At 56.6% G+C, this 13297-nt stretch overlaps 1 protein-coding gene across 1 annotated transcript in view; it reads right to left on the bottom strand.

The window, feature by feature from the left end:
• Positions 1-6629, bottom strand: part of ABCA3 (ATP binding cassette subfamily A member 3) — a 32512-nt gene extending 25883 nt beyond the window's left edge. The window contains exons 1-2 of the mRNA XM_040078763.2: positions 6574-6629; positions 1557-1658 (exon numbers count right to left, since the gene is read on the bottom strand). Of these exons, the coding sequence (XP_039934697.1) occupies positions 1557-1610 (54 nt within the window). The 5' untranslated portion in view covers positions 1611-1658; positions 6574-6629. The remainder of the gene's footprint in view (positions 1-1556; positions 1659-6573) is intronic.
• Positions 6630-13297: the final 6668 nt, after the last annotated feature.

Raw genomic sequence — 13297 nt, 5'->3', positions numbered from 1 at the left:
CAGGCTCGGGTGGGCAGAGTCTCCAGTGGGGCAGACAGAGACCCCTGAGAACAGCCTGGACATCCTGGGAAGGGAGACAGCCCTGCAAGAGCCAGGGTGAATGGGATGTGGGACAGTTTGTCAGGAGATAACATGGGGACTACCGTTACCCTGGCTCTCAGCACCCACTGCCAAAGCCCAGAACACCTCTTGGGGCTTCCCCTGGGAGGAACAGTCTGCTCCAGCCACAGCCAGCCCCGGCAGCATGGGCAGGAGGCAGCAGCTTCAGGCAGGCAGGGAAAAAGGAGCTTTCCCAAAGCCACGCTCATAAAAGCGAACGCTGCAGATGTCTGATGGGTTTATAATGCAGCCCAGCTGCCTCCTGCTGATTTACTATCGTACTAAAGCTCTCCCTATCTCCTGGGCTGCCTCCAGAACAGCTCTCTGCCTCCTTGAACTTGCAGGCTCACACACCTTCACCAGCCTTGCGGCAGAAATCATTCGAGCGCTGTATTTCAGAGGTGACAGGGACACTCATCCATGATCACCACCTCTGCCTAGCCGGAGCAGCTCTGGAGAGCCAGCATCCATCCTCACAGCGGGCTGGGGGTGACCTGGGAGCTCTGTGTCTTTATCAGGAACATGACTTTTAGCTGTATCCCGGCACAGTAGATCTGAGTCAGCTTGTGGCCTTGTAAAGCACGCTGAGATGCATCCCCACCCTGGAGCACACCCAGAAAACAACGCTTTTGCCCTGCAGAGGGGATGGGGGACGCTCCTGGCTGCAAATCAGCCCTGCTGCCAGTCCCTTTCACCCCCTCCAGCCCCCGCTCCCTGTTCTGTGCCTGCCAGAAGGCCGGGTGCAGCCAGCATTTCCCTCTTCCTTTGGTTTATTTTTACAGCAAGGCTGTGCAGAGATGCAGACGGGTAATTGAAAGCGTAAAGCCAGGCTGCAGCCACCCCTGCTCCCTCCTCCTCCCCTGCACTCTGCCAGGGCTGGCTCCAGGTCCCAGCGGAGCCACAGCATCCACTGAAGAACACCCACACGCTGCTTAAAGGGGCCATGGCCTTGGCCAGCACCAGCTGGGACCTGCTGGCCCTGAGGTCCCCAAATCCCTCAGCACCACCCAGCTGCCATGGTGGGAGGTGGGCTGGCAGTGGGTCCCAGTGGTTTGATATTTTTAAAACCCGTAAAAGCTGCTCCTGAAAGAGAGAAAGCAATGGAGTAAAAAAACCCCAGGGCCTCAGTGGGTTTTTGGAGGCACGGGCACTTCCAGAGGAAGCTGTGCAATGAGACAGCTCAAAAAACCCCACTGTCACATGGTGGGCTGTGGGTTACCCTGTCCCAGGAGAACGGGAGGGCAGGCGGGGGATGCCAGGGACAAGGAAACTGAGCACACAGCGCAGCCTGTAAGGTCACACAGCCCAGCACAAAAGACAGCACATGCACAAATAACCCAGCTTTCCTCCTCCCCAGCCCTGTGTCCACGGGGGAGGTTTCCTGGAGGAAAGCAAGCTCTGATGTAAGCTGATTTAGCCGTGTCAGAAGCAGCCCCCCGGGCGCAGTGCCAGCCTACCTGCAGGATGTAGTTCTTCCAGAGCAGCAGCCTAAACTGCCTGAGCACAACCATCCTCCCATCAGAAGGGGTCCAGCGCTGCCACCACTCCTCCACAGGACCCTGGAGCAGAGGAGAGAGCTGTGAGTGCCAGGTGCTGGTGGAGTCGGGCAGTAAGAGGGCAGCATCCCACACCCCACCCACATCCAGCCCAGGGCAGCTCTCTGCTTCCAGCCTGCTGCCACAGCAGCTGGCTTAACCCCAAACACGGCAAAATAACCATTGTGTTCCCTCTCCTCAAAGCAAGAGCTCCTGGTTTCTGGCATGGCTGTTCTCAGAGATGGAAGCTGCTGTTTCAGTACCCAAGCTGGGTCCGTCCCAGCAGCAGACAGGAACAGCTTTCCTAGAGCTGCAGGAGCACAGGGTTACAGAACCAAAAACACCAGCCCCACGAAGGCCGTCAAACCTCTGGCAGCCCATTATTTTGGGATGGGTGGGGATTCTGAGCTGTGCCTCCACCTCCTGCCGTGTGAAGGGTTGGTTCTGCAACACTGCCGGTGCTTTCCCAGCAGAAACTCTGCTCGGAGAGGCGAGCATGAGGAAAGGGCAGGGAAGCACAAGGGAAGGTCGGTGCTTGAGGACGAGCCCCCGCCACCTCCTCCCCTCTCGGGAAGTATCCGCCATCCCTTCAAGTTGTTTGTGTCGCCATTCGCAGTGGCATTTCCTGATGGAGCACTGTTGTCCCATCAGAAGACCGGCTGGGATTTTGAGCTCGCAGAGCGGCATGGAGAAGGAAGGGGCAGCCCCGGCACGAGCAGAGCCTCCTGCACACGCTGTGGCACTCTCAGAAGCCCCCACCCAGCAGTGCCAGCCTCTGAGCATGGCAAATCCCAACAGGAGCACAGTGGGCAGCTGCTGGGACCAGCTCTGAGCTGGTGCTCCGAAGCCTGGCAGCGCTGCAAGCTGCCACAGGGACACGGACGGGCACATAACCCACGAGCAACGCCCCGGCAGATGCTCCACAGCACGTTCTGCAGCCCTGCTCGGGATGGTATCAGCTCCTTGGATGCAGCTGGCACCCAGCAACCTCAGCAGGAGTTTCAGGGTGCCACAGTAAGAGGAGGCGAGGTTGCTGACCCAGCCCGCCGACCTTGGCTCCCGGGCCGCTGCTGGTGAACGCACACAGCGAGCACAGCTCCGGGGGCAACAGAAATGCAGCAAGAGCAACCTGAGACGCACACAGGGCTGCAGGCACAGCAACAACACCCACCTGCCTCACCTGCTCTCTGCCACCAGCTCCTTGACCTCTCCAGGAGCCTTCTCCAGCCTTGGCACACACGTTCCCAGCCCCAACCCTAAACCCAGGAGCCTTCTCCTGCCCTGGCATACACCTTCCCAGCCCCAACCCTAAACCCAGGAGCCTTCTCCTGCCCTAGCATACACCTTCCCAGCCCCAACCCTAAACCCAGGAGCCTTCTCCTGGCTTTGCAAGCACCTTCCCAGCCCAAATGCTAAACCCAAATATATTCTCAGAGCACAAAGAACCCACCGTCTCTTTGCCCCTCCATGCACGGAAGACAGATTCCCACAACAGCAGGGACATCTGCGTTCAAGGATCTTCCTCCAGACAGGAAAAAGCAGAAGAGAACTTATGCTTCAGCCCCAAAAAGTCCATCAGAACCCCTGCCCAGAGCAAGCAGGAAAGGACTAGCAGCAAGGGGGACTTCAAGCACCTCACAAAGTGCCATGTCTCCAGCTGACCTCTGGTCCACATGTGGCTAAGCAGAACACTCCATGCTGTGCCCTTAGCAGGTCCCACAGGCCCACACACACATACCCCACATGGCAGCATGTGAAACGCCCCCCAAATAAGCCCCCTCACCCCCAAGCACAGTCCTTTGTCATGCACCCCCTTGAAGGAATCCAGAGCAAACCAAGGGAATCAGAGCTGTGACTCACTTTAAAGAGGACAAATGCTGCAGGTCAGGCAGGAGCAGGCTGCAGCCCTCACAGAGATCCCAAATCCTGCTCGCCCTGCCGCACCCTCCAACTCAAGCTGTCCCCCCGACCGCCCCCACGGCTCTTACGCTTGCTGCTGGGAAAATGTCAAGCAGCTCTTGGGTAACACAAACACTACGCAGAGACTGAAAACTCCATTACTGCCAAAAAATATTTTCCAAGTTTTTAAGTGTTCCAAGAAAACGTGTTCTGGACCTTTTGCTTGCTGGAGGACAAGAGGAGGAAGAAGCTAAGTTACAGAAGTTCGTACTAGATTCGAGAGCAAAAATGGTTTTCTAGGTTCTGACATCCAAAAATGATTTATTATTTTTTTCCCAACCCAAAAGAGAAAACCTGTTTTGAGAGGTGCTGTCTGGATCAGCCTGAGATGTCCGTGACCAGAGGCAGCTCCGGCAGGGCCCAGGGTCCATGTCTGGGCCCATCTTCAGCAGAAAGGGAGGGCTGAGTGCCACAGGTTGATGACCTCAGAGACACCAAGGTGCCTTGCAGGAGGACGTGGGCAGCACACTGGATTGTCCCCGCCAGAGATGCTTCTGCCTGACCTCAAGCACAAGATAAAACTGAATTTCCCACCAAGAGGCAGGGTCAAAGATCTCGGAGGAGAGGCGACCACCACCAGCTTCTGGGAGAACAACCCAGTTCCTCTCCCTGCTCTCTGCATCTAACCACAGCAGGAGGAAGGGTCTCCTGAATACGTGAGTGAGGACACACCCTGCCATCCCCAGGGAGGTCAATGAGGAAGGAGACACTCCTGCCTACCCACAGCCTGCATGAGTGGATACGAGAGCGGTCCACACCACCTGGTCCTCACCAGTCCCTGCCACAGTACCAAGGTGTGCTGGATAATGTGGTGGCACCAGCTGCCAGCCCGGACCAGAGCTGTTCTGCCAGTGGATTCAGATGAGGACAGGCTGAGGATGGACAGGGATCAAAGCCACAGCATCCCACCTCCTGAGTGGGATCCACTCGGGATCCCACCCCCATCCACTTCCACACCGCCTCATCGCCCGGGGGTGCTGTGCCCGGTGCTGCCTCAGCAGAGAGGGCCGAGCAAAGGCCACACTCCCCCGAGAGCTGGCAGTTATTTTAGAGCACACACCACATTTCTGCTCCTCTGATGTCCCGTTCCCATAGAAACCAGCCCTGGAAACGGCAGACGTTGCCTTTTTAATATAAACCCGGCGTTTCCTCCTGCTGGTTGACAGATTCACCCTGTCACCCCTACAAGATGAGCTGCCAGGTGCCTGCACCTCCACAGCCGTGCTGAGGAGCACATGGTGCCTGGGGTGGTGGCATCACACACCTGGCGAGGTCAGTTCCTGGGTACTTTCCACACTGACACTGGAGCAGGAAATTCCTCTCTGCTCCTCACAGTGTTTTGTTGGAAACTAAGCAGCCATAGCAGGGCAAGGACTTTTTATGGCCACTGTTTTCAGGAAGAGTGAGTGATTTCCGAGGCGGGTGCATCCAGAAAGTCACAGGTCCTGCAAAGAGCAACCAGGGCCAGCAGCCACCACAACATGAGTTTTTAGTGACACACAGCTCTCACTGCTAGGGTGTTCTCACCTTCTCAGTGTTCACAGAGATCTGGGAGTCACAACACAGCCAGACCATAAAAACCTCACCTTGGCTGTGCAAACAGTAATAAAACTTTCTAAGAGGCTGTAAGGCTGGGTGCTGCAGCGACCTCACAGCCCTCTACAAACCCAACACCTGACAGATATATGAGTCTGGGTTTGACCCAGACAGGAACTTTGGGTCTTGACATAGAGAAGAGAGCTGGGGCTGGATCCTGTTTGCAGAATGAGGGGCTGGCTTGTGCCCAGCTGCTGCCCTGCAGTGGGAGTGGGCTGGTGAGCACAGGGAGCCTGATGGGCTCCATGGGTGCGTCTGTAACTGCCTTTGTGCTGGGGCAGCAGCAGGAGAGGGGGGACAAAGCTGCTGCAAAAACAACATTGCTGGGTTTGCCCATAAAATGGGAAACTCTGCAAACTCACTAGCCTCACAGACTTAGGAAGAACAAGGTCTGGAGCCCAACACGGGTTCCTCATGAACCCTTGTACAACCCTGCTCCTGCCCTGCAGTTGCTCTGTGGCAGCTGTGAGCAGAGGACAGGGAAAACCCTTCTGTGTCTACTTGAACACTTCCAGGGATGGGGACTCCACCACTGTCCTGGGCAGCCTGTTCCAGTGTTTGACCACCCTTTCCATGAAGGAATTTTCCCAACATCCAACCTCAACCTGCCCTGGCACAGCCTGAAGCCGCTTCCTCCTGTTCCACCACTTGTTCCCATGGAGCAGAGTCTGACCCCCCCACCTGGATGCACTCTCCCATCAGGGAGTTGTGGACTGAGAAGGTCCCTCCTGAACCTCCTTTTCTCCAAGCTGAGCCTCCCCAGCTTCCTCAGCTGCTCCTCATTAGACTTGTGCTCCGGACCCTTCCCCAGCTCTGTTCCCTTCCCTGGACACGCTCCAGCCCATCAAGGTCTCTCTTGGCATAAGAGACTTTCTCGTAGGAGCCAGGGCACCGGGGCGCAGAGGGGCCGGCAGATGGCCCCTCGGTCCTCGCAGCCCGGTGTCCGTTCCCCGGCAGGGAGGGGTGTCCCGAGCTCCCCCGGGGATGCCGGGGGGTCCCAGCCAGGCGCGGCCCCCCGCCACTGCCGGAACGCGGCCGAGCATCCCCGGCGGAGCCCGCGCGGCGCCGCCTCCATCCGCCGCAGCCTACGGGGGCCGCGACCGGCGCGGGAGCCACCGCCGGCACCGCGCCCGAGCCGCGCCGGAGCGCGCAGCCGGCAGCGGGAGGAGCCGGCCAAGGGCCCCGGCGCTGCCGCAGCTCCGGGCGGGGCCGCCCCGCCGACCGGCAGAGAGGCCGCGGCCGCACGCATCCCCCGCCCCGCCCGATTCCCCCGCTCCCGCTGCCATCGCTCCCCGGTGCTCATCGCCCCCCGGCGCCCATCGCCCCCCGTGCTGGTGTTGGTGCCGGTGCCGGTCCCGGCGCCCATCGCCCCCCGTTCACTCACCGGGCCGGGCGGCTCCGGCTCCGGCTGCGGCTCCGCGGCTCCGGCTCCGTCCGGCCCCGCCCGCGCCCGCCGCGGGACCGCGGCACCGCGCAGGCGCCGGGAGAGGCGGGCCCGGAGCGGGGCGGGAGCCTGGGAGGGTGAGGAAATGTGTGTGTGTACGTCTGTGCGTGTCTGTACGTACACGGGTGTCTGTGTGCGTTCATGTATGTGTGTGTCAGCGTGTGCGTGATCCTGTGTGTGCATGATGTGTGTGTGTTACTGTGAACCTGTCTGGGCGGTGTGTGTGTGTGTATGTACACATCCCTGTGGGTGTGAATTCTCAGTGTGTGCACAGATCCCCCTGGGCATTGCATGCACCGGTGTGTGTGTGCATGGAGCATGGTGCGCCTGTGTGTGTGTCGCGGGCGTTGCGCGTGTGCCAGGTGCATGTGGGGGTGCGGGTGTGTGCACCCATGCCACCGTGTGAGTGCACAGCTGTGTGCGCATGCACTGGGCATTGCACGTGTGTCAGGCGTGGGACACACACGTTCACGTGTGCCCACTCGGACACGCGAGTGTGTGCAAGCGGCCGTGTGTGTGTAGGGTTCTGTGTGTGTGCAGGGGCTGTGTGTGCGTGGCAGGAGCTCACACGCACTGGGTGGGGCAGGGGCTGTGAGCAGCCGTGGTGGTTCCCGGTGCAGAGTCGGTGCTGCCGTGTCCGTTTGTCCGTCCTCCCCGCTCCCGAGCAGCAGCACTCTACACCGGGCCCTGCCCTGGTGCCCTGGTTTTCGGAAGCGGGTGCCAGCCCCCGTGCGTGGGAATGCAGCACTCCCGGGCCACTCCAGGGGACAGGTGGAATGATCCAGATAAGGATGAAAGTGCCGACGGTGGAGTGGGGTCACAGTTATTGGTGTCTGGCTGCCCTGCCCGCCCTGCCTGCTGGCTGCCAAGTTGGCAGGAGAAGTGCTGCCGGTGCTGAGAACACCAAAGTGGGGAAAGTTTGCACAGTACAGGAAGAGGGAGGAAGAGAAGGGTGGGGAAAGGGGACTGCAATGGGGACAAGGATAGCCATGGCTTGAGGCAGCTCTACTGAACAAGGGACATGGGGTAGGTACCCCTCGGGCAGCTGTCTGGTGCTGGGAGCACTGAGGGGGATTTGAGGAGCCCCAGAGATCCCAGCCCACCCCAGCTATGACAGGCAGGAGACAGGGCAGCCCCCGGTCACTGCCTTTCGCCACATGATAAAGAGAAGGAATTCAGGCATCAGAATAGGCTGCTGAGAGAAGTGTGGAGTCCCTGGAAGTGTTCAAAAATCATGTAGATGTGGCACCTGGGGACATGTTTTAGTGGTAGCCTTGGCAGTGCTGGAGAAACAGCTGGACTTGATCTTAGAGAACTTGTTCAACCTAAATGATTCTATAATTCTATGATTCTATAATTTTTGGGGTCTCCAGCAAATGCCACAATGATGGCTTTGAGTATGACTGCTTTGGAAACTGTGTTCCTCTCTGATCTTGGGGCTTTTTGTAGCTGCTTGCTGGATCCTGGCTGGCCCTGGGAGAGGAGGAAATGAACTGAGAACCAGGGCAAGGGTGAAGGTGGATATGGGAGCAGGAATCAGCAGCACTGGTGTTAAGATGAGGCCTGTACAGAGCCTGCACTGCCAGGACCGCCCGAACTGGGAGACCTCACTCTCCACCTTGGTGCTTTTGATCCTGGTGATGGCCAAAGCTGAATTTTGGCTCCCCAGGGCACCTGGAGCAAGTCACAGTTGTGGGTCTGGCCCCAGATGGGGTGCTTGCCGTTGAAGTTCTGACTGTCTGGTCTGTGCCCAGATCCCATCTCCCACTGGACTGCAGTGGGAGGCCTGGATGCAGAGCTGCAGCTGGAACCTGTGTTCGTGCCCTCCCCCAGCTGGTTCCACAGACACCAGAGGAACTGAAGCTGTCTCCCATGGGTGACTGAGCAGCCACCAGACCACAGCAAAGCTTCCCCGCTCACACTCATGTTCTTAGTGGCACACAGCAAAGCTCATTCCAGTGCTCAGAGGCAGGAAGGAGCTGCCTGGCTCAGAGTTGTTATCCCTCAGCAGAGCCCCACGAGCGTTTTGAGACGCGGATGATGCAGGTTGGCCAGGCGTGGGGATGCCTTGCCTCCAAGCATGGCCTGGCTGAGGGCTCATCCTCTCCTCGTTTGCCTTCCCCCATTGTGTGTCACCCTTCTGCACGGCATCCTGTTGTGGCCACCTCAGGAATGGTGTGGTCTTGCCCAGCATCTGCGTCATCACAGGGCCCCTGGCCCTGTCTCAGGCGATGCCAGCAGCCAGCTGAGTACTCACAGGTGACCGTGGGCCTCGGGAGTATCTGGGACAGTCATTGCCTGTGGTGACACGCTGGCAGCTCGTGCCAGCCCGGGCTTAGCCACCTGTCCACACCCCTGCTCAAGCCTGGGTTTGATCCTCCCCAATTACAGCTGCCTCAGTTCTCCCCATGACCTTCCCTGTTGCCTCATGCGGTGCCTCTGCATGCATGCCTTTGAAGGAAGCGGAGCCATTAGATCAAAACAAAAATCTTGCCAAAGAAAGTATTTACAGGCTCCTCATGGTGCCTAGAACAGAAGACAGGAGATGTTGCAATGAGGTGCAGTGGCATTGCAGTGACTCAGCTCACACCTAAGACTGGGAGTGTGCAGGAGACTCAGCAGGAACATGGGAGAAACCCAGGAAAAGGCAGGATCAGGCAGGGAGAAATCAGGCAGTGGGGATCAGGCAAAGAGGAGGCAGAAGGCAGAGCAGGGATTAGGCAGTGGGGAAGCACTTGCCTGGGGGATGTCCCTCTCTAACCTCTCACAACAGCCCCTGGAAGGAAGAACCAGCCCCTGCTGCTTCAGACCACCTGGGTTCAGAAGCCCCAGCCCTGCTCACCCCATACATGGTTAAAGGTGCTGGCTGGCTCATGAAACCATCTTATCTCTGTCCATCAAGGACATCAAGGACCTCTCCTTCCCCAACCAAACAACACCCAAAATGCAGGACAGGTTGGCAGGGGCGCTGGGGTGGGGTGTGTGTGTGCCAGTGAGCCCCCAGGCCAGCTACGCCCACGTGGGCCTGGCACAGGGCGTTCTGGCCCCTCATCTCTCAGCCAGCAGCCAAATGCAGACGTTGGGAAGAGGAACTTGGTTAAGTAATTCCTCCTTCAGTTCCTCTGCTCTCCTCACAGCACTGCCACCCTGGACAGTATCCAGGTGAGGATTTTGGCTGGGATTCACTACCACTGTCCTTGTGTGAACACATCCGCTTTGCTCCTTGCCCTCCATCCCAGCCTCCTGCTGCTCCCCGTGAGGGAGGAAGGAGCGTGAGCAGGGCATACAGCCCATGATGCCCAGTGGCACCTTCCTCCAGAGCCGCTGGTGGCTCAGGGACATGCAGCGAGGGCTTCATTAGACACATCTCAGGAGCTGTGGTGCAGGGACAGGCACACCAACTTCTGTTGAGAGCATTTTCCATCTTGTCCTATTTCTTCCATCCTTAACTTTGCTGCAGTGCTGCATGGTGCATTTTTTTAACCTGTATTGCCATTATCCAGAAGTAAAATGCCAGGATGGTGGTCTTGACTAAAATGGGTGAGTGGAACTAACACCTTCTCTTGCTCCCCCCAGACCTGCCAAGGACTAGATCTCTTGGGCTTCTTTTCCTCAGGGTGGATTAGTTATTTCCTTTCACCCCTAAGGCATGCCAGCCTGCAGCCCCCTAGTCTTGGCTGCCAGGTTGGAGTCTCCTGGTGTATCACTTTGCCCTTTAAGTGCTGGGAAGATGCACAGTGAAACAGACTCCCCTTGGAGTGCTCAGACACTGGAAAATCTCCATGGGCTGGGAAATGACACGGGAGGAAGCTTTCCAGAATACCTGCTGCTCTTTGCAATCCCTGCCCTCCTCAATTGTGATTTCCCTGGCAGTGCTCTGCAGGGAGCTGGCACAGTTTCTGCCCACACCAGCCTCCAGCAAAGTGTCCCCAGGGTGTCCCTGCTCTGTCTCCGTGTCCCTGCTGGGGTTTTCAGAGCTCCAGGCGCTTGACAGACCCTGGTGCACCACCAGCACAGAGGAGATGTGTCTGGGAATTTCGGCTACCTTTGTTCCTCTGTGTCTGGCTGAGCCTCCCGCTGTGGTGGGAGCTGGGGACACCTGGGCAGGCTCTGCCTGCACTGCCCGAAGGCAGCCTGGTTGTTCCTTCAGCCCAGAGAGGCAGCTGGTGTCCCCAGGGCCACTTCCCACGGGTGTGCCAACAGCCAGGGCCTCTTACAGCTGCGGGATTGGACCTGGCAATTCGGAGCTGAAAGGGTTCCAAGGCCTCTGCCAGGACTCTAGCATGGCTTCTCAAGAGGCATCACTTCAGGATCCAAGAGGTGTGTAAATGAAAAGGAACAGCCTCATTTAATTAAGAGGCTGAAGAACTGGCGGCTTTGGGCATTCTGTCAAGCTCAAAGATCTTTGCCAGTACCTAAATCCGATAAGTCATGTGTTTGGGCTGCTGGCAGTATGCTGGGAAGCCAAGGGTGAGATAAGGGAGATATAACTGAGCTGGCACCTAGGAGACTCCTGCAGGGGGGAGATAGGGATCTTTCTGTTGCCACCCCAGCTGTCTGCACTTTCCCAGAAGGCACAGCAGCACAGACTTGGAGCTGGATTCAATGATCCTTGTGGGTCCCTTCCAACTCAGGATATTCTGTGACTCTGTCAGACCATCCTCAACATACAAAGGCCACAGGAAGACAGGTCTTCTCCTAAAAATCGATACTTCTCTTCTGAGAGCAAGGGAGAGTTAAAAATTCACCTAACCCACTACTTTAGAGGAAGCTGGAACAGGGCAGGCAGTGCTGCAGGTTGCTGCCTGTGGGGGTGGAATTTTAGCTTACAGATAAACCAGAGAAACTTGGGGGATAGAGGGAATATCTCCTGGAGAGATGAGCTCTGGCTAAAGGAGAACAAAACTGGGGTGCAATCCCTTGAAATGACCCCCTGAGGGGTTTTAAATGATGGCTAACGGGTGAGATGGGTGAGCAGTGCAACAGGGAATCATCCAAAGGTAAATCCTTCCCTCTGAGGGTCATGAAGCCCTGGCACCTCACCCAAGGACTTGAGAGCTGAAAGGTTCAAAAAACCAAAGCTTGACCTCGAGATCTGCTCTGTCCTGCTCTCCAGAGGCTCTCCAGGAGCCAGAGCCCTCTGCAGCCTAAAATCCAGACTGGTTTTCAATGCTTGAGGTAGGAAAGAGGGAGCAAATTGCAGGCAAAAGGCACAGTGCTGCAGACACAATCCCTTACGGAGTGACTGTGGGCACCCAGATTGCTCTGCTGATGAAAATTACCAGTTATGACATTGAGAAATTTGTTAATTATTCCCCTTTTCATCTATTTATTATGGGTTTCTTTTTTATTGCTAATTATTACTTTCAAAACAGCACTAACTAGGATGGAGGTTTCTCTTCTCTGATGCTGGCTTGGTGGCTCTTGAAATAAATCTTAAAGAATTACCTTTTCCCGCTATTTTCTGTCTGCCTTTCCCTATCACTCTGGTTTTTCAGTTTTTCTTGTGTTTATGGGGTCTGACTTTTTAAAGCACCCTGTATTTGTTTACCGCATGGATTCTTCTCTCCCCAAATTGGATGTAGTCAGGTCATGATCACTGTTCCCTAGGCAACCACCAACGAAATAGAGCTACGATCAAGAATTGACAGCTTTAGAAAGTTTAAAAAATTAAAATGGTAATTGAAAGACTTCATAAATCTGCGGAACCAAGGCATTCCCAGCTAAGTCATTGGTCACTGTGGAGGGCTTGGGGACAATGATCTTGATTCAGGAATTAGGGGAAACAAAACAATACCCACCAGCCTGTTAAGGTAAATTCAAATAAATCTGATAAAGGGATGCTTCTTTTCTGTCAAAATTCTGAGGGGATGCTTCAGTTAACAAAGGAATTGAGGCCGTACCTGTATGGGATGTGGGAAGAGCTGGAACTGAAGTGGCTGTGCGGGGGGCTGGCAGTGGAGGTGAGGCAATGTCCTGCTGATGCCTGCAATGCTAGGGGAAATAACAGAGTGATTGTGGAGTGCAGTGTCCTGATGGACATGGTGGACGGGAACGGAAGAATCCCTCCAGCCTGCCCTGTCCCTCCTGACAGTGTCCAGGTGCTTCAAAAAAATCCCAGCAACAGGCTGCAGAAACCAATTCAAACACATGCCAAGCTTCCCAGGGTCATTTGGCAGAGTTCTGGCTTTGCTGGGAACTTTTGTGTGCTTAGTGAATGTTAGCAACACGCCCTGGCGCTTGGAGTGATTGAGAAGGGGCGACCAGCCCGTGGCAGGACGAGGTCTGTGCAGGACACCCTATCTGGAGATGCTTCTTCCAAGCCCTGCAAGCCCCATGGTGGGCTCAGTCAGGGGGTTCATACCCCAGGTGTTATTTCATGCTGCCTTCCACCACTGCTCCGCCTTCCACCATCAGCACATGGAGCTCACTCCTGATTCACACTGAGCTTTGGTGGGAGCAGCTGCTCCACTCAGCTCTTCATGCAATGGGCAGTCACTTTTCAGATCTGCTTTGCTCCCGCTCGTGCCCCATCGGTGGTGTTCCATGGTTCACTGGGATGGACTTTGAAAACATCTTTACATGTGAGATGTTCTGTGGGACAAGAACCAGGTCCCTACTGCCCCCACCTCGCCTCCTTCTGCTACCCTTTGCTGTGGGGGCT

The sequence above is a fragment of the Hirundo rustica genome, chromosome 15, assembly GCF_015227805.2.
Source record: "Hirundo rustica isolate bHirRus1 chromosome 15, bHirRus1.pri.v3, whole genome shotgun sequence".
Classification (NCBI taxonomy): Eukaryota; Metazoa; Chordata; class Aves; order Passeriformes; family Hirundinidae; genus Hirundo; species Hirundo rustica.
Note: the sequence above shows the minus strand (reverse complement) of the source record. Positions and strands in the feature narration are given on the sequence as shown.